At 41.1% G+C, this 22,902-nt stretch overlaps 1 protein-coding gene across 13 annotated transcripts in view; it reads right to left on the reverse strand.

The window, feature by feature from the left end:
* Positions 1-22,902, reverse strand: part of PARD3 (par-3 family cell polarity regulator) — a 657,871-nt gene that overhangs the window by 576,358 nt on the left and 58,611 nt on the right. For all 13 annotated transcript variants that reach the window (XM_038392147.2, XM_038392144.2, XM_043509558.1 and 10 more), the window contains exon 2: positions 3,878-3,979. In XM_038392147.2, coding sequence (XP_038248075.1) covers positions 3,878-3,979 — 102 coding nt within the window. The remainder of the gene's footprint in view (positions 1-3,877; positions 3,980-22,902) is intronic.

The following is a 22,902-nucleotide window of genomic DNA, read 5'->3' on the forward strand; positions in this document are numbered from 1 at the left end:
GCAGTCAAGATTAATTCCTCACAGACATAACCAACAATGCACTTTATATTGAAAAACATTAACTGTATTTCAAACAGTTTCCTAATACACAGAAAAGTATCATTTTAAATTGATCACATTTCATAATACCAATATGCCTCTCTTTTGGGGTTGGATTGGATACCTCCATCATAAGTAGATTCCTGTTGTTTCTTCCAGTCAAACAATTTTTCTGAACGTTAACCAAAAACTGTTCCGAATGAAAAATGTTTACATCTAGATATAAAAAAATATATTTTTCAATAGCAATGTTTCCATTATACAATGTTTTTCCACTAATGACACCAAATGTCTTGGCAATTTTCAAATGAGTGTCTTATTACACAGAAAGGAACAGGTTTTTGTGCATCTATTAATGTTTTATTATCTAATGGAATACCGCATTAAATTTTAATCTCACGTAGGGATATTTATACGACTAGTTTTACTAGCTAGTATTTAGGATTCATCCAGTCAGATTACTTGAACAGGTAAATATCCTAATGCCCCTTTCTCAGGAGATTGTACTCTCATAACTGTTCAAAATTGAAGTTGTTTTCACAGGAAAAAAAAAAACAAAAACAAAAAACCATCCAAAGCATGATCACCTAATCTGCTTGCATCAAGGAGCAGAAATTACATACTAGTTTTCTATTATACATCAATAAAAGTTTTAAAAATATAAATCCACTTTTCGTAAATGACATTAGGAATAGACTAACAAGAGTTTATATCTTATCAGCATTTTGTGATAAGCTAAAGTAACTGCAAATGAATTCAATAGTTTAGAGTTGTTAAAAAAAAAAAAAAAAAAAAGTACCCTCTTGAGAAATATAGCTCCATGAAAAGTCTCCAACATTGCTAACTTTCTCATCATCATGTTAATGCAGTTTAATGTGAACGTCAAATTGATATGCTGTCTAAATTAGACTGAATCATGCAGTTTCTATTTTTATGTTAAAATCACTAATATAGAAGTTGTGGTTTCAAAGAGAAAATAAATAACCTAAGCCCACAATTAACATTCTAAAGTATATTTTTCCCCCCATATATTCAGGCTTGTTTTTAACATTTAAAATCACTCCAGAGAGAGTCCACTACCACCAATCTTTTCCATTTTATTAAGATACAAAAGAAACCAGGGGATAAGAGGGATGGTGAAAAAGATAAAATAAGACCGTCCTAACAAGCTACATTTTAATGGGAAAGGGACCGTCACAAGGACATGTCTTTTTTTATTCCACTTTTAGCAGCTGTTGTCTATAAGGATCTTTATGTGCATTTATAGCATACAACAATTTTTCCATGTAGACACTGGAACTGAAGCAAATATTCTCCCCATTACTCGTGGAGTTTGTGTTATTTTACTAAAGTAGCTGCCCCTGAATTACATTTAATGTATTTACAATTAAGGTTCCAAAAGACTGTACAGTCCTTAATTGTTTTATATTCTGTACTAGAATTGTTAAATACTCTGTAGAAGAGTTTTGCAAGATAACAGACTTTACAAAAACCTGTATCATGTTTTATATGTATGGCTGCTTAGTTAAAATTAGACCCTTAATAAACTGAAGATATGCCATTGTAAAGTAACAATTAGATACTACAGGAGCAGGGAACAATTAAGAAAAATGCAACACTGCCATTTTAAAGATTACTCCTATGTGTAGCATTAATGCCACTGAGGATGACTGACCAACTCCACTGTCCTTTGTGCATTTGAATATCTCCTCCTTGAAAATGAACATACAGACGTTATGATCTCAGCTCTGCAAAGTTCTCAGTATTCTGGCCCCAGTTCAACAAAATACTTCAGCACGTGCTTAGCTTTAAGCACATGAGTAATCTCAGGCTTCAATGGTAATTTAAGTGCATGCTCAACTTTAAACATGGGTCATTAAACGCTCTTAAGCACATGGCGTTTAAAGTTAAATATGTACTTACAGGCTTGCCTGGCTAGAGGGGCAATAATGAGCTCTGTATCAGGTTTAACAAACATAAAACAATTAAAATATTTGCTATATGTGCAAGAAGTTAGCAACCCAAAACTGAAACAGAATTAGAAAAGTCATTGGTATTCAAAGGGGGTGTAAAAATATCAGAAAATACGTAATCAAAACCTAGTGACTAATGACTGCAATTCTTGAAAATCAAAAGGGAAGGTCAAGCTGGAATGATTAATTCAAGGATAAACTAGTACAGTACAACCTACATACAACATACGTTTATGTTTCACCCTTCACATCGACATCTCAAGGCTCTTTAAAAATAAAATTTAAGTGATATATGCAGTGAGTAGAAACTGAGGATAGAAATGACAGCTTTATAAAATCAGAGAGGAAACAACTAGGCAAACCTACAGAAATGGTGTAAGTCAATTGCCTAAAAGGGATCTTATCCACTTAAGCAAAAAGAAAAAACTGTTGTAATAATGGCACTGCTTATTTCAATGGCAGCGAGAGTTTTTTCCCTATTACTCATGCACATAAAAACACCTACGCACAGTTTCATTATGAAGAGGACCGCACTGGAAGCCTGCAAGCCAAGGTTAGAGCCAAAGAATGAAATCCCTAAGTAACCAGATATTAGGTTCCTCCCTTAGGAAGGAGAGGAGTAAAGAGTACATGACTCAAGTAAGTTTAACAGAAAACCAGTGTTGATGGTAATAGTCATCCTACCTGAGGCTTTTAAGCAAAGCTGTAGTACGAACTGTTTTAGGATGAAACGGTAATGTTACATGGTCTTCACTTGTCATGATCTCTTAGCTGGGCACTATTTTTTAAGAGGAGATTTCTAAAAACTAGACATTGCATGCTGTTACTTTATATAACTTGAGTAACCTTAGCATTTCAGACAGTGAGGAGTCCATACCCCATGATTCCCTGATTTTTAAACTCTTAATACAGCTGTTAAAATACCCCAGTCAATTAAACTCAGTCTCAAGCAAAATATTAAGGACAGTATATAGTTCTACATTTGAGTAATTTTCAAGAAGGTTTTCAGATTGCCTGTTGCTACTCAAAGGCAATTGTGTGTCATGCGGTGAAAGGAGCAGGGCCCTGAGAATCATACCTCTAGACTGAAGGCTCAATCACAGTCCTCAATTGCTCCAGTGCAGTGGAATTACATTTTACAGTAAGAATTGCTAGGAGCACAGCTTGGCAGTTAAATGCCAATGTTTAGCACATTACATAAAACTTCCCCAGCTTATTAATGTCAGTGTTTCCTATTTTATCCAATCTGACTATATTACTTAAGACAGTATTAAAGTGAAACATAGCCTAGCTAACTTCAAACAAAAGAAATATGCGTTACATGCCTGAGATTCTCAAAAATAGGTCCCAGAAGTCTGAACCTACACAAGCAGACTAATATTTTCACAAGTGCTGAGTACCCAGCAGCTCCCAATGAAATCAGTGACTTCTGAAAATGAAATCGGGGTGCTCAGCACCCGAAATTAGGCTACTTACTTAGGTGCCTAAACATGGAGTTAAGATACTAAATTTAAGACAAATTGTGGAAAATCTTGTATATGTTTTTTTAGGGATTTCCTCTCTCTTCTCATCCTCACTTTCATATTCCAACTTTATGTATATTGCATAATGAAAACATCTTAATTTAAATCAAATATTTTATATTACATTTCCAGCTCAATTTCACTAATGTACTCAGTATTTTTGTGAAAAATGCCAATATTAGAAAACTCAGGAAAATTACTTTCATATTGTTTGACTCTCACCTTCTTCCATCCCTCCTCTTCTTTCTCCTACCTCATCTTCAGTGTTCACGCTAGAAACATGAAACATGGTGTGTCACGGGCAATGAACCGTGAGCGTGTTTAATAACAGCCTGTACTCACTCTATCTTTGTCGTCAGCTACATCACAAAGAGTGTCATCAAGGTCTAGGATTCCTCCATCCCCATGCTCCAGGCGATGTACTTGTATCCAATAGTTTGGATCCTGTATGCAAAGAAAAAAGATCCATCAGATATTTCAAGTATATATTGGTAAAAAGATATTCCCCAAACAGTCAATTTGCGCAGTCCTATACTTACTGACGTTAATGGTAAAGTTTCCATTCAGATTCAAGTCCTGTACATAAAACCTTTCACCCTCTAACACAAAAGTGAATTATGTAAAGTGAAAGATTCTTCTTTCTGATAGCACCAGTATTTCTATGGTCCCAATTACTGTAGTATCTGAGCACCTTACACCACCAGTGTGAGATGGGGCATGATAGTACTTCCTGTCTTAGGGTGTTTTTTTTAGGTGACAGAAAATTTTCAAAAACGTCTCCTCAGACTGAAATAGTCAAAGCACTTTAGTCAACAGGTCCCTATAAACAGAAACTCTCTCTATACACCAGTACGAGGTTCATCAAAAAACATTTCCGAAATATCACATCAATCTCCAACAATGCTCTTTCACATATTATTGCTATACAAGACATGTATGTCTCATATATTGTATACATTCTGTATTTGGAAGGAAGGATACCATAATTTACCAACAAATGGGGATATAGGCTTCCACAACTTCCCCCATCCTTGTACCGTACAAGCACAATCAGTAGAATGGTACTGCATCAATAGAGGTACACGCCCATTTTCCTACAGATACCTAATGTATTGAGCCTGGGTTACTACATTTGTTATTTCTAAGAGATATCATTTTTTATAGTGAAAAGTCCTATTATGGCCACAGACAGCTGGACATGACATAATATGTAACTCTTCTTTGCATCTTAGCTAGCCCACCTGTGTCACAATGACAACACTCTGAGCTGTTGTTCAATGTCTAACATTAGGACAAATTCAATAAATTTCATATGGTGGCCAGAGTTTTCAAAACTGAGTAATGGGTTTGGGTGCCTCAGTTTTGGGGGGCCCAATCTATTGCACCTTAAAGTGGCCTGATTTTCAGAAAGTACTGACCACCCATCTTTTAAACATGAAAGACTTAAAAGGGGTCTGAAGATGGGCCCCGAAATCTAGGGCATCCAAAAGCTTGAAAATCATGGCCTGCAAGCCTTATAATAGGAATGGACTAAATATTTTATGAACACATCTCGAAATTCCTGTGGTATCACCCACCACTTAAATGAAGGAAACAAAGCATACGTTTTCACCGAAACCTCTCAAAAAGTTTTAGTAGCTCTGGGTTTCCCAGTCATAACGTCTGCTCTGCATCTGGCTTAATCAGATTGTAAGGTCTGCGAGGTTGGGGCTGTCTCTTGGTTGTATCTTGTCCACGCCAAGAGCACTGTCGGAGCTGAACAAAGGAACAAACAACAATAACATTCCTAGGCAGTGGGTCACAAAGCTGTTGCGCATGAATCTGACATCAAGAGGATGTATTACACAGTTTCTGACTGACTGAGTTCAGGGATAGTGTGGAATTTTTAAAAAAAAAAAAGTGTTTTTCAAGTTAATTGTTGGAGCATCTGAGGTTTCAAAAGGACTTATCCTCAGCCACATTATCTCAATTTCCCATTTGGATTTCTGCATAATTAAAATTACGAATTACCATTTACTCTCACTTTAACTTTTAATATCTTGTAGGCAACAAACTATGGAGTTCAAGTTACCAGTTTTTCAAACTCAAAGCTACACTGCTACCAACAGGGAGAAAGGTACAAAGCAAAAAATCTGTGTGGGATGTGTGGGAGGCAGAGCTCTTGGAAGAAGGGCTTTCCTTTCATTTTTGTATGTAAAGGACTAGAGTTGGGGAGACAAGAATGCCATCCCCACCGGAATATCCCGTTTTAACATGGTGTGGTGCCAAAATATTTGAGGGGAGTTTTTTCTTACGCGGTAGAAAAAAATGCTATTAAGCAAATGCTTTTACCGGAAAACAGCCCCCACTCTCCCTGTTACACCTCCACTTCTCTTTTTCTTCGCTGCTATGTATTGATTTCCATCCTTCTTTGTCCATTACCCTACCCCACTTTCCCTTCCTTTGTCCACCTCCTGTCCCTTCCTTTGCCACCTCAAAAGTCTATGAAGAACTTTATTAGTAACACAATCTAGGCTGCTCTCATGCCTAGTAGTATTTTACACCCCATGGCAACACCGTTTACAGCAGCACAAACACAACATGCATAGGCCTTGGTTTCATACCGCTGCTGCCACTGCCACAGGGAAAGGGGTACTTTGAACAGATATAACCTAAATTTAAAAGATCAATACTTCCTTGGCTCTCTAACTATGTTAGCTTGGCCTTCCATGCAGCATCTCTCATGTGAATGCCCAAGAACCTTAGGGCTCCTAGGACTTAGGATGGAAAGGGAGATAGGCAAGGGAGGTCATAGCCCTACAATTCCCATAAATTCATTGCTATCATTAAACCTTGGGAGAAACTGCATGGAAAGCAGAGCAATCATACGTAATGCAAGTCAGAGAGAAAAGAAAAGAAATGTTTCTTTTTCTCTCGATTTTTATTTTAAGTGACTGGTCAAGTCAAATGACACCCCTGTGAAATTGCCCTATTCATTTTAGGCATCTTGTCATGCACACATTGGCTTTAGTATCACCGGAAATCAATGGAAAACCAGTTCTGAGTTTATACGCTTTAATGATTTGGGAGAGATTAAGTTGCTTAGAGATTTTTACTCTTCTCATTTAAGCCAGGGGTCTCAAACATGCGGCCCACGGGCCCATGACCCTGCTGCCCACCAAGCGCCCCGCAGCCCGCCCCCTCTTCCCCCCCTCAACCGAGCACACCGCATCCCCAGCCTACCTCCAGGCCAGGGGTGGGCAAACTATGGCCCCGGGCTGGATCCAGCCCCTCATGGCTTTGGATCCGTCCCATGGATTTGCCAACTCCATGGTGCTGAGGGTCCGTGCCGCTCCAGGAAGCGGCGGGCACCACTTCCCTGCGGCCCCGGGGGGAGGGGGAGCAGAGAACTCTGAGCTGCTCTTGCCTGTGGTTACCTCCCCTGAAGCTCCCATTGGCCTGGAACGGGGAAGCGCGGCCAATGGGAGCTTCGGGGGAGGTACCCACAGGCAAGAGCAGCTCACCGAGTTCTCTGCTCCCCCTCCCCCCGGGGCCGCAGGGAAATGGTGCCCGCCACTTCCTGGAGCGGAGCGGCATGGGAGCCTGCCCTGGCCCCAGTGCACACCCCTGCCAGCCCAGAGCTGCTCAAGGTAGGCAGCGCCAGGCCAGAACCCAAACCCCTCCTGCACCCCACACCCAACCGCCTGCCACACCTCGCACTCCCTCCTGCACCCCAACCCCCTGCCCTGAGCCCCCTGCCACACCCCACACCCCTCCCGCACCCCAACTCCCTGCTTTGAGCCCCCACCACACCCCAATCTCCTGCCATACCCCGCCCTCCCTCCTGTAACCCAACCCTCTGCCCTGAGCCCCCTGCTACACCCCGCGGGCAGGGGCTGGGGTGGAGTGGGGGCCGGGCAGCAAGGTGGGGGTGATGCAGCCCTCGGGCCAACGTACGAGTCCTCATGTGGCCCTCTTGCTGATTCGAATTTGAGACACCTGATTTATGCAATGCATTCATTTTTAGACTTTAACCTACTTCTCACGTTCCTATCCCAAAGATCAGATTTTAGAAATGTATTTTATTAAAAGCTGTTTTTCTTAGGCCATGTCTACACTACCCACAGAATTGGCAGGTAGTGATTGATCTATCGGGGATCAATTTATCGCGTCTAGTGTAGATGCGATAAATCGATCCCCGATCGCTCTGCTGTTGACTCCAGAACTCCACCAGGGCGAGAGGCAGAAGTGGAGTTGACGGGAGAGCAGCGACCGTCGATCCCGCGCCACAAGGACGTGAAGTGAGTGATTCTAAGTCGATCAAAGATATGTCGACTTCAGCTACACTATTCTCGTAGCTGAAGTTGCATATCTTAGATTTATCCCCCACCCCGTGTAGACCAGGCCTTAGAAACGTCATTCTAGTTAGTGATTTTAAAATCTATATTAAGTATCAAATGCAAAAACATTTCAAAGTTATGTTGAAGCAAGAATATACTGTTCCTGCAGTTTTGACTAAGGGCTAGTCTACACTGGCAATGCTAAAGCGCTGACATGGCAGTGCCCTAATGTGGCTTGTGAGGTCACGGCAGAGCGCTGGGAAAGAGCTCTGCCAGCACACTCAAAAAAAACCCACCACACTTCCATGAGGGGCATAGCTCCCAGTGCTAGTGCCACTGTCTACACTGGTGCTTTACAGCACTGAAACTTGCTGTGCTCAGGGCGTGTTTTTTCACACCCCCTGAGCGAGAGAGTTGCAACGCTGTAAATTGCCAGTTTAGACAAGCCCTAATTTACCTAACACACAGTTTCCCCCTTATTGTAATTGCCCTAGTATCATCATCATTTATACAAAATAAAGTTTTCTACAAGTCCTAGCTCAACATACTGCATTGCTACGGTTAGGTACAGGGCATTAGACAATACTGGCATCATTTTTATAGCTGTTTAATTAGAAAATATCCGTAGTTTCAGATAACATCGTAAGTGTACCAGAAACACAATTTTTACACTTGCAAAAATGAATGTAACACTTCCTGTTTAGAAAAACATTACAAAAGGCAGCGTTCTCTCCTCCCTAGCTCTACACCCCATTTTGCAAGGCAATACCAAGTTATGGGGCTATTTCCATATACAACCTACATTTTAACTACTGAGTAGACCCAATCAGGAAAGCTTTCAATATCAGCCAACTGCACCAAGATTTAGTTAAAACTGTGTACACATATAAAACTTAATGGACAGATTTTAGACAAGGTTTTTATATATAGAGAGAGAGTTTCTACATTAAGATTGTGACCTACTTTGCCTTTTGTTTGTGAAAGGAGACGAAAACACTTCATTCCAATGTAATTAGTCTATATATCGAAAATTCTACAGTAAACAGAAGAGCTCAAGTTTGCTTTAAATTCTTCTCTGAAATTACTTTATGAAAAAACATTCCAAGTTGGTATTGGACCTTCTGGGGCACATGCACCCGGAAGTGATTATACCAAAAAGGGTAATCATGTATGCTTTTGTTTAATTTGAGCATTTAATGTTTCACTGTTTATAAAAAGATCAGGCAAAGCTATCACTTTATACATCCTGTCCTAACGTTCCTCATGGCAAGCTCTAGAACATAGTCCAAAGAAAACATGTCATTGTAAACTCAACTTTCAAACCAGTAAACAGTAGGGAAGACTTAAGTTTCTCATCTCACACCCCATTATGTAAAGCATCTCTACCTCTGGTATCTGAAAAAAACACTGTCAAATGATCAAATACAAACAGCTGGGTTTTTAAGACTCGACAGGCTACAATAAGGTTTACACTTCAAAACAAAACAAGTCACTTATTACAGTGACTCATTACCCCAGCTCAAAGACTTAACTAGGATTTGAGATATAAGCCCAACTTTATCACCATCTGGAAATGAGAAAGAACTAGTTTACAGGGAACAAGAACCAACTTGCCTCTTCAATCCCATCATCTGAACCCTAACTGTTCTTGGCTAAATAGCTTAACCTCCCTAGCCTCTGTTTCCTGTCTGTAAAATGGGGCTATTATAGACAGCGTACAGATGCAAGAGTGGCTAAATCCACAAGAACAGCCAGCATTAAGATGAACTCTGGTATTTCTGGATCTTTACCCTGTTTTCAGACAGTGTGCACGCCGAAGTTCCACTCCATTCAACGTTAATAAAAGGGCAATGTAGCAAACACACAAAATTACATGATCAATAATGGAAGGACAACTTCAAAAACACAATTGCTGCCCTTATGCTACATCATATGCCCAATCTACAGTAAAAACATAGTTTAGATACAAGCTGCATTCTTCTGCCAATTAGCAAGTATTTAGTTTTTAAAAGGTGCTTTTCTCTTCTGTGAGAAATGTCAAAGAAAACAAACTTAATTTCATGCACCACATATATTTTACTGTTTACTCCACAAAACCTGAGCTGCATCTGTTGTGGCTCTTCTAGTTTGACAAGCCACTAACACAAAATAGTAGGTCAGCAAGACTAGACAAGAAATATCCAAAACGAGTTTGGCAAGAGTCTACAGACAAGATCTGCTAAGTAAATATGAAACAACAATAAACCTTTTCATTTAAGTTTCCTCTATACCATGTGGAGACAGTCATTTCTCGATTCCCCTTTGCTCCCTGTGATTACTCCACATTTTACAGTGTTTATCTACATGCCTTTTGAGCAACGGAAAAGACTGTAGTTTCTAGAAATAGATACGGCCAAATGAAAACACAAGATCCTACCACCACTGAACTTTGTGAGTAACTGAAATCCAGACCCAGAACTCAGTCCAAACTTTGGCAATGGTTTCTATCTATACTATACAGCAAAACGAACAAACAACTTGTCCAAAAACCTCAGCTTTGGAAATATTCAAAACTAGGATATACATTATGTGGCTTGAGCCCATCCATAATATTTACTATCTTCAAAAGACACTAGACCAGTGGTTCTCAAACTGTGGGTCATGATCCCATTTTAATGGGACCACCAGGGCTGGCGTTAGACTTGCTGGGGCTTGGGGCTGAAGCTGAAGTCTGAGCCCCACTGCCCAGGGCTGAAGCCCTCAAGCTTTGGTGCCCCTCAGAGCATCGGTGCTTGGGCTTGGGCTTTGCACCCCCCGCCCAGGATGGTGTGGCTTGGGCTTTGGTCCCCCTTCCCAGGGTCATGTAGTAATTTTGGTTGTCAGAAAGGGTTGCAGTGCAATGAAGTTTGAGAAACTCTGCACTAGACTAAATTCTGCAATAAAAATTCTCAAGGTGCCCTATTCTGAACTTATACAGACATCTGATGTGTGCCTATCAGGCTGTGTCACAATTTTTGCTGCGTATAAAAAAAAATACATCTATAAAAGATGATGATTCAAAGCTGTCCTGCTCCTATACCTAGACCAAATGCTCCCTTTTAAAAAAAAAATTTGAAAAACAGTGAAGATGCAAATACACGGAATCTTAAGAGGAAATGCCACTTTTTAAAATGGACCAATACCAAGAACTAAAATATATTTTAAAATGTGTTGAGAAAATTGTTTAAGCAATTCTCAGGAAAATATTTTTATAGCAATATCTACTTAGAATCCATGACAATTTTACACATATGGCTACTCAGGACAATAACATTTTGGTGACAGTTTAAATGTCACTTTAAAATGTTTAATTTTTTTTTTAAGTTTTTAAAATTCATACTTAGCTACTCAGAACTAGGATTTTTAGTATTTTGACCATTATATTCACTGACTTGTTGATGCTAAACTCCGAGTTCAATGAACTTTTTAAATTTTCAGCACAACAGGAATCAAGTTGCATTTTATTACAGTAAGAGGTTAAATTACACTGCTCTACAACAATTTAGTTCTTTTGGGAAGGGTAAATCAGTAAGGCACAATTATTTTGTAAAAGCTATGTGGATGTTTTAAGCATAGTTCAAACAATGCGCAGAACTGACCAATTCACTTCATTCAATTCAAGGGCACAGGTAATGCTAAACCTGAAATTCACTGCAATACTACAGTCATGTAATCATTGCATCACACTCGTCAAGTCTAAGCAAGTCAGTCCTCCTATTTCCTGTGTACACCACCCAGTTACATATTCTACCTGGCTGTGCTTTGAAAATTACTTATATTTGACATTTGTAAACACTTCACTTTCCACCCTAGAGTTTTCCGAAATTAAAGAAGATACATATTTTGTTAAGTGAACATTCACCTAGAAATGCATCTGATGAAGTGAGCTGTAGCTCACGAAAGCTTATGCTCTAATAAATTTGTTAGTTAGTCTCTAAGGTGCCACAAGTACTCCTTTTCTTTTTGCGAATACAGACTAACACGGCTGCTACTCTGAAACCATTAACCTAGAAAGTGAACCCAAGAACAGATTGTCCAACAAAGCTAGAAAGTGATTTACATTTTTGTTTATTCCACAGGGATTATATAGAAAAATAAGACATCATCAGGATAAACTGAGAGCCATCACTGTAAGTAACCTTTTACTATTTTATGATTGTACTCTCCCAGATAATGGAAACAAGAACCATATGCAGAGGATAGAATACATAGGAAAAAGCAATGGAAATTATGTCTGTTAATGGCATAGAAGGTGATTTCCTACTCCTTTAGATCTAAAAATTTTTATGTACTCTGTTTTCATAAGCCTATCCTTTCCAAAAGAGTACAAAGGAGTTTCTAATCGTGAAGGAAAGTTACTGTAAAACTGTTTTCTGTAATATTTTAATTCAACCTATTCAAGAAGAAAACACTTGCAGCTTCTCAGTTCAGAAAATCGCAAAAGGAAACGAGTACTTGTGGCACCTTAGAGACTAACAAATTTATTTGAGCATAAAATTTGTTAGTCTCTAAGGTGCCACAAGTACTCGTTTTCTTTTTGCGAATACAGACTAACACAGCTGCTACTCTGAAACAGTTCAGAAAATGACACCTGTGTTGGGACAACAAAAATAAATTTCCTAAGCTCTGGTCTACACTGGGGGTGGGAGGTGTTTGATCCGGTGAGTAGTGAAGACCTCCCTGTTTACAGCATTTTATTTTGTGACATTCACAACACGCACAAGTTTTAAAAAACAATCTAATCTCAGTCTTCCCTTTATTAATCTACTTATTAGTTTTTCATATGATGCTCATTGCTGCCATATCTAGTCATGACATCAACATACTGTTCCTTCCAATACATCCAGAGGTATATGCCATAGTATATTCGTGTAACTAAAACAAAATGATGCCTGGTTGTTAAAATGTCTGAAGTGGCCAGCAGAGAGCACCATTTGCATTACTGCTCACTCACTGCTAAGAGAAATTCCAACATTACTTCTTCCAAACCATAGGAACCCATGCCTACTGACTCCTCCATCTCGGAGCTGGCAGCCGCCCTATCAGCAGCCAATACAATTGTTAGCTTATTTATCTGGAAACAAACTAAACTAGATCCTTTTAAGATGTAGTTACATTGACTCCATGCTTTCAGACCACCAACAACTGGGAACAAACTTTCAAATGTAACCTTTAATGTGGGTGACTGGTTTTCCAAGGCAAGAAGCATCTACTTATCAAACTGAAATCAATGGCAGCTGCTCAAAATTTCTGAAAAGCAGACTGAAAATTTCTAAAATTGGAGGCACCCAAAATTAGATGTCATTTATTCAAATAAAGCCATTAGAGTTTGTCTGTGTGTTGTCAAGACCTTATAGAAGAGTGACTTTTTTAATATTAAATTTCCTTACATCAAGTAATTCTTTTCTGAAATTATTAGGGGTTTTCTTATATACAACAATAACTTCAAAAAGAGTTAGCATGTTTTAGAGGTTTCGAATTTCCAATTCTATTAATGATTGCTTTACCTTTACAATACTTCAAATAGTAAATGCAAGCACATTTTTCTTGTATTTGTTTAAAATTGTCTGGAATGTAAGAGTACATTACATACGGTGCTGTTATCTGCACTCTTCCTGAACATTTTCACAATAGATAAAGCTTTGATGGCAAAAGCATACATACATTAAACACAAAATAATCAGCCTGGGGTGCATACCAGAACTCTCTGTTCAACAACATAGCACAAAACAAACCACAAAACATTGGAGAATGATAACAGGCCGAAATGAAAATGGTTAATTTACAAAATGGATTACATCTGAAAATTTGCAAATATATTTATTCTTTTCCATGTCTACCTCTGTTCTACCACAGGGAACTTTCAGAAAAAACTTGCAGGTGCCAAAGAAAAGCAGCAAATAGCTTTCAATACAAGATGGATTCTAAATATGTTCCACAGCCCAACAACCTAGCAAACACAAATATTATAGTTCAAATTACATTTCATTCACTTCATATCTCTTCTGGAATTCCAAATAAGACCCATTGTGCAACAAATATTTCAGCTGCAGGAAGAAAAAGTTTTAAAGACAAAGAAATTGTACGGTATCCTGTGTAAGCATGCAGAAGTAGCTATTTCAACATAAGCACGCTCAACTGCTCTCTGAAGACCTAAATCTACAAGATGGGGAACTTTAATGGGAGTTCGAGGTGCTCCTGCACATCATAGAATAGCCATTCTCAAATGGTGGTGTGAGGAGACCTGATATATGAGTTGGCAGCTGTGACCTCTCTAAAATCCCTGGGCCACCAGGACCCTGTGAGTGTTCCGCTCCAGGGCAGGAAAGTCCAGCTCACTGACTTCCCCTTTTCCTACTGCTGATTCTACCCCTCCCTCCGACCTCCCAATCCTAGAGCTGCTCCTTACTCCATCTCTCTCCTGTCTCATGCAGCATTTGGCTCCGAAACAAGGGAACTGGGGAACTTCAAGGACCTATGGAGCAAATCTTCTCAACCCTTGGAGCTAAGCACTGCACAAACACAGGGGAAAGCAAAGAGGAGGGAGAGGCCCTTTCACTCCAATGGCATCAGCCAAATCTCACCCCCTTCATCTTTTACAATCTGCAACCAACAAAATGGTAGAAAAATTTTCTTTTCGATTTGGGGATATGGTGGATTGTGGGATGAATTTCTGGGCATTTTTGTAGATTGTGGATCAAAAAAGTTGAGTTCCATGGCCTTAGAAGAAACTCCTAGAGAAACTCTGGCACCTTGCCAGATCAGCATACTTTTATTTTTACACAGATGTGTACTTTTTTTTTTTTTTTTTTTTTAAACACACCCAAGGCTGCATAACTTTTCCCACTACCACTAGTGAATGGCAGAAATATCCAATACTAAGCTCCGCTCAGTGGAGCATTTTCTTTTCTTTCTAGACAAAGAATCTGACTCCTGTTCCTACGTCATTGTGATAACTTCATATAATGAAAGGCCATCAAAGTTGAAATTCGGATATGTGGGCTATGTCACATTTCCAAAAACCAACACAGACGGGGAAGAGGGTATTTACGGAACAGAAAGCAAAGCTAATTTTTCCCCTCCATATCCACTTTCAATAGTAACAATAAATTACTTTTTAATTTCTCACATTACACACAGTTTCAATGCTCATTACAAAATTAGTGCTTATTCATTTTCTCACGTTAAACAACACGAATTGATCATTAGCCCATTTCAGAACTAGATCTGTGCCTAAAAACCTAACATAATCCACTGAATTGAATGGGCAGTCATGGTTAATTAACTGGTTATTCCTGGATCTCATTTAAATAGCAAGAAGTCCTAATTTAAAATGCTAAGTTTACTTTGGCTGGTAAAGGGCACGTCTAACTTTTACAGACCTTCAAATATATATATAAACCTACTCACTCTTGTGTAAAAGCGAGAGTCCACACAATTAATGATTTCTTAAACTTCTCTTGTTCACTTGGGATCAACACCTGAATATATTCTTATTTCCCACCCAACAGCATTAACTAAAAATACAGACCATCCCTCAGGCAAAATTTTACAGAGTTCTCTCAGTCCGCCTTGGAGCTTTGGATTTTCATCCATTCCTTTTTTATGGGTGTACAGTTGAGTGGATAAGGCAGGGGTGGGCAAACTTTTTGGCCTGAGGGCCACATCTGGGTGGGGAAATTGCATGCAGGGCCATGAATGTAGGGCTGGGGTGGGGATTGGGGTGTGGGAGGGAGAGTGTGGTGCGGGAGTGGGCATGGGATGTAAGGGGGGGCTCAGGGCAGGGGATTGTGGTGCAGGAGGAGGCTCAGGGCAGGGGGTTGGGGTGCAGGAGGGGTGTGGTGCAGAATTGGTGCAGGGTGCAGCAGGGGGCTCAGGGCAGGGGTGCACCCCAAAGCATTTTGAGTTCTAAGGACAAAACATGCTATAGAAAAACTAAGAAGTAGTATTAACAACTATTTTCACAGCATACCAATCTCAGGCAAGAAGAACAATGATTTTTTTATACAGAACGATCTAAAACCATTAGGAAGTGCTACTGCCACAAAGCAAACTAGGAATCTATGGAAGACTGAAATGTTACAATGTTTCTGGTCTCTTTCCACCTATACAAACATCCCAGAACATGCTATTACCATCTCAGAGAAAGCCACCAAGCCAAACAGGATTTTAAAAATTGTAAATTTCATGATTTCAGCTATTTAAAATCTAAGAAATCTACTCTACCAGCCGGATTGGCGGGCAGCAATCGATCCAGCAGGGATCGATGAGTGCATCTAGTCTAGATGCGATATATCCATCCCCGAGCACTCTCCTGTCAAATCCTGTACTCCACTACGGTGAGAGGCGCAGGCGGAGTCAATGAGGGAGCAGCAGCAGTCGATTCACTGTGGTGAAGACACCTCGGTAAGTCTATCCAAGTACGTCGACTTCAGCTACGCTATTCACATAGCTGAAGTTGCGTAACTTAGATTGATTCCTTCCCTCCCTGCCCCAGGGCTAAAATTTCACTGTGTTGTAACTGTACGGGACCTGAGCCAAAAAAGATGTTGTGGGAGGTGTCACAAGGTTATTGTAGAGGGATTGCGGTACTGCTACCAAGAGCTGCCACTCTCCGGCAACCCAGCTCTGAAGGCAGTGCAGAAGTAAGAGTTGCAATACTGTAACACTCTCTTCACCCCCGAAACTCCCTCTTGGGTCAGGGCCCCCAATTTGAAAAACACTGGTTTTCCCCATTAAATCTATATAGTACAAGATAAAAGTACACAGAAGACCAGATTTCATGGGTGGAGTGGGGAAAGAGACCAAATTTCACGGTCCATGATGCGTTTTTCATGGCCACAAATTTGGTAATGCAAAAAAAAAAAAAAAAAAGGCTGGGGGAAAAGGTTGACACATTGTACTTACCATGAATACTAAAATTATCTTAATTTAAATCTTGGAAGGTTGCGTTATGTTTTGTTTAGGAAAGTGAAAAATAGCTTTTTTCAAACACTTGAGAAAAAAATTTAGTGCAGTAATTTCTCCTCTAAAAAACTAGACAGAGAACACACACACACACACACACACACAGCCCCTTATTTCCCCATCCTTCCCAGTCAGAAACAAGATGGCAGTTTTTACTAAGGATTAATTCCACTGTGGTCAGTTCCTGCTGGCTTACTGCCTCATGCCAAACCTCCTTAACAACTCCAACTGGACTAAAACCATGAATAAGGTAAGAAGGATTTCCTTCCTTCCTCCCCCCACAAAAGTACTTGAAAGCAGAGTCACCTGAAAAGGCTTCTCTATACTTCTGTAATAAACATTACAAATAATTCCACAGAAATATAGATTCCATCCCATCCATGACACACGTCCCATCACCAATACTATCTGAAGTTATCATAGTAACAAATATATACATATAGGTGTGCATGCGCACAATTTATAGACGGAAACTAAGTTGTAAAAAAATATGTTTGGCATTGAAAGTGATGAGATCTGTAGCCATCCTCTTCTCTTGTGGGAGTGAGTTCCACATCTAGATTCAGCTCTTTTGTCTCTTGCATTTACAAGCTTCCCCATTCTTATCCCAGCAGTTTCATTATTCCAGTGAAAACTATCATGAAAAGTCATGCGCATGGAGCGAGAGGCAATCTCGCAAGTATTCATGGCTTTATACAAGGTATCCGCAATACTGACTACAATTCTGGTCACCCATGCTCAAGAAAGAAAAACTCAAATTGGAACAGGTGCAGAGAATAGCTAATAGATGGTTGGGGAACGGAGAGCCTGGTTTCTAAGTGGAGAATAAAAACTTGGGCTCCTTTGGCCTAGCATAACACAAGACAGAGGGGATATGATTGCTCTCTATAAATACATCAAGGAGAAAGACGACCTATTTAAGGTAAAGGATAATGTTGACCAGAATAAATGGTTATAAAGTGCCCATGAATAAAATTAATTAGATGATTGTTCTAAGTCTTCTGTCTTAGTGCTCTTGGATTCCTCAGTGCTATTGTGGCAAAAACATACCCCATTTGTATATAGAAATAATCTAATGCAGATGCCCTTAACTTGGGAGATGGGCAGGGCTGGAAGGTAAGAGGAGGCAAGTTCTTCAAAGTGCTTTCCTCTTTCTTACCATCATCATGGTCTTGCCTGGGTTCAAGATTTCACTAGTTCTTCCTCCAGGAAGATAGTGCTCTTTACATTTGGTATAAAGGAAATGTGAAGCTGGGTGTCATCTGTGTACTGCTGGAAATTCAGCCCATACTGTCTCACCAGCTCTTCCAATTACATCGTCTAAATGTTGAACAACACGTGGGAGAACAATGAATTTGGAAGATTCAAAGTGAGGGCTCTAGAAGTGACTCTCCAGTTCAGCATGATAGGAAAAAGCTGAGGCACTTCAGAATGTTTCTATTCACCCCTGAGATTTCTCTGAGGCAGGATTTGCATTTGGTGGTCAGTGGTATCAGATAACGTAGAAACATGCAGCAGAATGAGTATGGATGTGTTCCCATGGCTGGATAGGATTAGGTAATCTAATTCGATGGCATTTGACACAAAACAGTGATTTACCTTCTTGAAAAAAAGAGATACAGACTATGAACATTAAAGATGGCAAATATTACTGTAGATACTACAGAAGTTACAGTGTTTCACTTCCAGCAACTATTATAAACTAAGGAACTACTACATAATGAAATGCCATTACCCATTACAATTATTCCATTGTTGTTACCGCTGTATTGGAATCTTCAAAGTCAACATCTGGAGGATGGAACTTACTTATGTAAAGATATATGCCTGAACCACATGGAAGAAAAGTGCATACAGTATCTGATTCATGAGGGAAAACAGAGGTTACTTACCTGCAACTAGAAGTTCTTTGAGATGCGTTGTCCCTATCCATATTCCACACATGGGATACGCACGCACACCATGCACTTGAATCTAGTATTTCTTGCAGGCACTGTCCACTGGCCCACACATGCACTGTAGCACTCCTTGTGCTCCCAACCGAGGGCACAGAGGGCAGTATGAACAAATGCCTCTCCAGTTTCCCTGTAACGAATCAGCAGCAGAGGGGACAACGGGCAGGTAGTGAAACAGAGATAGAGACCACACATCTCAAAGAGCCTCCACATAGAGGTAGGTCACCTCCACTTCTTCTTTAAGCGATGGTCTGTATGTGTATTCCACATGTGGGAGATTAATAAGCTTTAGTCAAAAAGTGTGCTGTCCACACCATTCAACTGTTGCTGACTGTATCAGGGCATAATGTCTTGTAAATGTATGTGAAGACCTCCAAGTAGCTGCCCTACATATCTTTAGTAAGAGTACATCTCCCAGAGATGCAGCTGAAGTAGCTTGCCCCTGGTGGAATGAACCCAGAAGTGATGGGGAGTGGAGACCAGCTAGCTAGTAACAAAGGGTAATACAATCTAAAATCCATTTCAAAAGTCTCTGCACCAATATAGGTTGGCCTCTTGATTGATCTACTACAGAAACAAATAGTTTGGGTATCTTTCTAACGTATCTTGAAGATAAAAGGCCAATGCCCTGTGGATGTCCAGCAAACGCACTCTTCTCTCCATTTCTCATACATGTGATTTGGAAGAGGGGGGAGGAAATACAGCTAAATAGATGATCCAACTTGTATGAAACTTGGAAACTACCTTGGGTCTGAATCTGGGGTGGGGGTGTAGCAAAATATTTTCTTTATAGAAGGTAGTATCTGGTGGGCCCACTCCCTGTTCACTGACTCTTCTGACCAATGTTTAGCTATCAGAAAGGCCACCATCATGGATAGATGGGTCATAGAGCATGTGGTTAATGGCTCAAAGGGCATCTTTGTGAGAGATGATAAAACAAAATTAAGGGATTACTGAGGTATGATCACCATCACTGATGGACAGGATCTGAGAATCCCCTTCAAAATCTATTTGTGATAGTGTGCATGAAAATCATACTGTTATTCACTGGAGGATGGAAAATGCTGATTGCTTCTAAATGCACCCACAGGGAACTGAATGCAAGACCCAAAGGACTTAAGTGTGAGGAGATTCTCTAAGATATCAGGGATTCCAGTGGAATCCAGAGACAACTTGCACTGATGAGCCCACACAGAGAAACACTTCTATTTAGCTGCGCAACAGCTTCTTGTAGAACATTTTCCACTTTGGTTAAGGACAGATTGCCCACTCTTGGAACATGAGCATTCTATCTCTGATGCCCACTCAAATATCAGACTGAGTTGCAGACCCCATATTGTGGTGTCTGATCTTGCCCCGGTGTTGTATTAGAAGGCCTGTGGATGTTCATGGGTGTCACACTAAGAGCTTCAATAGAACTGTGGTCTACAACTGTCTTGACCAGTTAGGCACGATGAGGATGACTAGAACTCTGTCTCAGTATATCTTCCACAAAACCTGTGGTATCAAAGAAATTGGAAAGAAAACATACCCCAGGTGACCCTTCCACAACATCAGCATGGCACCTCCCAAGGAGTCTTTGACTAGGGCTGCTCTGAAGCAGTAATAAGGAACTTTCCTGTTCACCTATGAGTAAAGCTACGTTTTAGTCTTGGATATTTTTAGGAGAAGTCATGGACAGGTCACTGGCAGTAAAAAAAAAAAAAAAAAACCCACAAAACTGATAGCCCATGACCTGTCCATGACTTGTACTATATACCCCTGACTAAACCTTGGAGGGAGAGGGGTGGGGGGAATGCTTGGGGGAAGGGCAGCGCACGGGGGGGAATGGGTGCTGGGGGGCAGAGGGGTGGGTGACAGCACATGGCCCTGGACCATGGTGCTGGGGGGGTTGGCAGGGCTGGCACCTCCCCTGAAGTGGCAACATCCCCCTCCCTCTGCTCCTAGACGGAGGCATGGCCAGGCAGCTGTGTGTGCTGACTCTGCCCCAAGAGCCAGCTCCGCAGCTCCCATTGGCTGGGAATCGCGTCCCATTGGAGCTGTGGAGGTGGCACCTGTGTGCGAGGAAAGCATGCAGAGACCACTGGCTGTGCCGCGCCTCCGCCTAGGAACAGAGGAATCTCACTACTTCTGGGGAGCCCCCCAAGTTAAGTGCCACACAGTGCCCTCCCCCCATCCCACGTCCCAACCCCTAGCCCTGATTCCCACAAACTCCTGCTGCTGTGGGGGAGGGGCAGTGGCCTGAGACTGCCCCAGTAGCAGCCAGTGCAGGAAGCACAGGGGCTGCCTGAGCTGCTCTGGCAGCCCCCAGGCCAAGCGCACTGGCCACTTCCGTGACAAACTCACGGCCTTATCTGAAGTGAAAAGTTCTATGCCAGTATTCCCTATTGAGCAAAGACGTTGTTGAGAATGGAATCATGAGTCTCCCATTCGTGATTCACAGAAAAAAGTGTCTGCTTAGCAATCTGCTAGGGAATTTTGCATCCTGGTAGGAAAGCTGCTGATAGGGTTACATGATGTTTGATGCACCAGTTCCACAGGGTGACTGCCTCATTCCCCCTTGTTGTTCATATAAAATACTGTTGTCATATTGTCCAGCATTATCTGAACAGGTCTGGATTCGATGAGTGGGAGAAAGGCATTGCAGGCTTGACTGACTGCCCCAAGGTCTAGTAAGTTGATGTGCATACTGGACTCCAAGGGGTCCAGATGCTGTGTGCCATATGGTCACCCATGTGTGCACCCCAACCCAAGAGCAAGTTAACAGTAATAACGGCTGCCTTAGGTGTGGGGGAAAGGATCCCTACCTGAACCTTCTCTAGTTTTGTCCGCCAGAAAAAAGAGCCTAATACCTTGGTTGGAACTGTGACTGTCATTTATGGTGAGTGCACCAAGACAAGCCAGGCTTGTAGGCATCATAGATGTAGCCTGGTGAATGGTGTGTGCACGAGGCATGTGGTCAAGTAGGGAAAGGCAAGTTCTAGTGATATCCTGTGTCTGATAGTGATCCTGTGTACGAAAGTTCTCATGTTCTGAAACCTCCTGAGAGGCAGATATGGTCTTGCAATAGTAGAGTCTAACATCGCCCCTATGAAGTCTATGCACCTCATGCGGGTCAATGTGGATTTTTCGTGATTGACAAAGACACCTAGGAAAGTAAAAGTCTGAGCAGATCGCAGGTTACTCTGTAGATCTCCTTGCAGTTGCTTATGAGAAGCCAGTCATCAAAGTTATGAGAAGACTGTAAATTCTTCTCTTCTTATCCAAGCAGCAATCATGGAGGGGGGACAAGGGGACACTTTTGTCAATATCCTGGGTGCTATGATCAGACCAAAGGGGAGTGATCTGAATTGGTAAAGGTCTTGATCGAAGAAGAATCTGAGGAACCTCCTGTGGGCTGCCTGCACATCTGTATGAAAACATGCATCTTACATGAGGAGAATTGTGAACCACTAATGAATGAATTATTGGTGCCATGGATATCATGCGGAATTTAACTTTAGTTGACATCAAGAATTGGCCTCCTTTCTTCTTGGGGATCAAGAAGCAAGAAGAATAGAATAAACTCCTGTGGTGTTGAGGTGAAACATTTTCTATGGCACCCCTGAAGAGCAGGGAGTTCTCATCTGGTCATAAAATTTCCTTGTGAGGGAAGTGAGCAAGTGGCAAGGGGGCCTGTGGGAAGAAGTTTGCAGAAACTCAATTTAGATAACCGCCATGGATAACCTCTAACACCCATTTGTCTGTAATCAGGGCCCTCCAGTTTTTGGACAAATTGAATAAGGCAAACCTTCAAACATTGATAAAGGGACACAGGTCTTGACAGGGCCATCAAAAGAAGTACCGTGGATGTTGCAGGAGCTGGGTTCCTGTGTCTATAAACCCTCTGTATCTTTTGTGGTGACTCCTGAAGACACTGATGATAAAAGGGCTGAGGAGGTGGTCTTGCCCAATATTCCTATAAAACTTCCTCTTGGGGGCAGAGGTATAAATGCCTGGGAACAAAGCACTGTTCTTGAATCTTTGAGGGAAGGGAAAGAATCATCCATTTTCTCATGGAATAGCTAGATGATACCCCAGGGCAGATCTTGGATGGTACTCTGCACCT

The sequence above is a fragment of the Dermochelys coriacea genome, chromosome 2 (genome assembly GCF_009764565.3).
Source record: "Dermochelys coriacea isolate rDerCor1 chromosome 2, rDerCor1.pri.v4, whole genome shotgun sequence".
Lineage (NCBI taxonomy): Eukaryota > Metazoa > Chordata > Testudines > Dermochelyidae > Dermochelys > Dermochelys coriacea.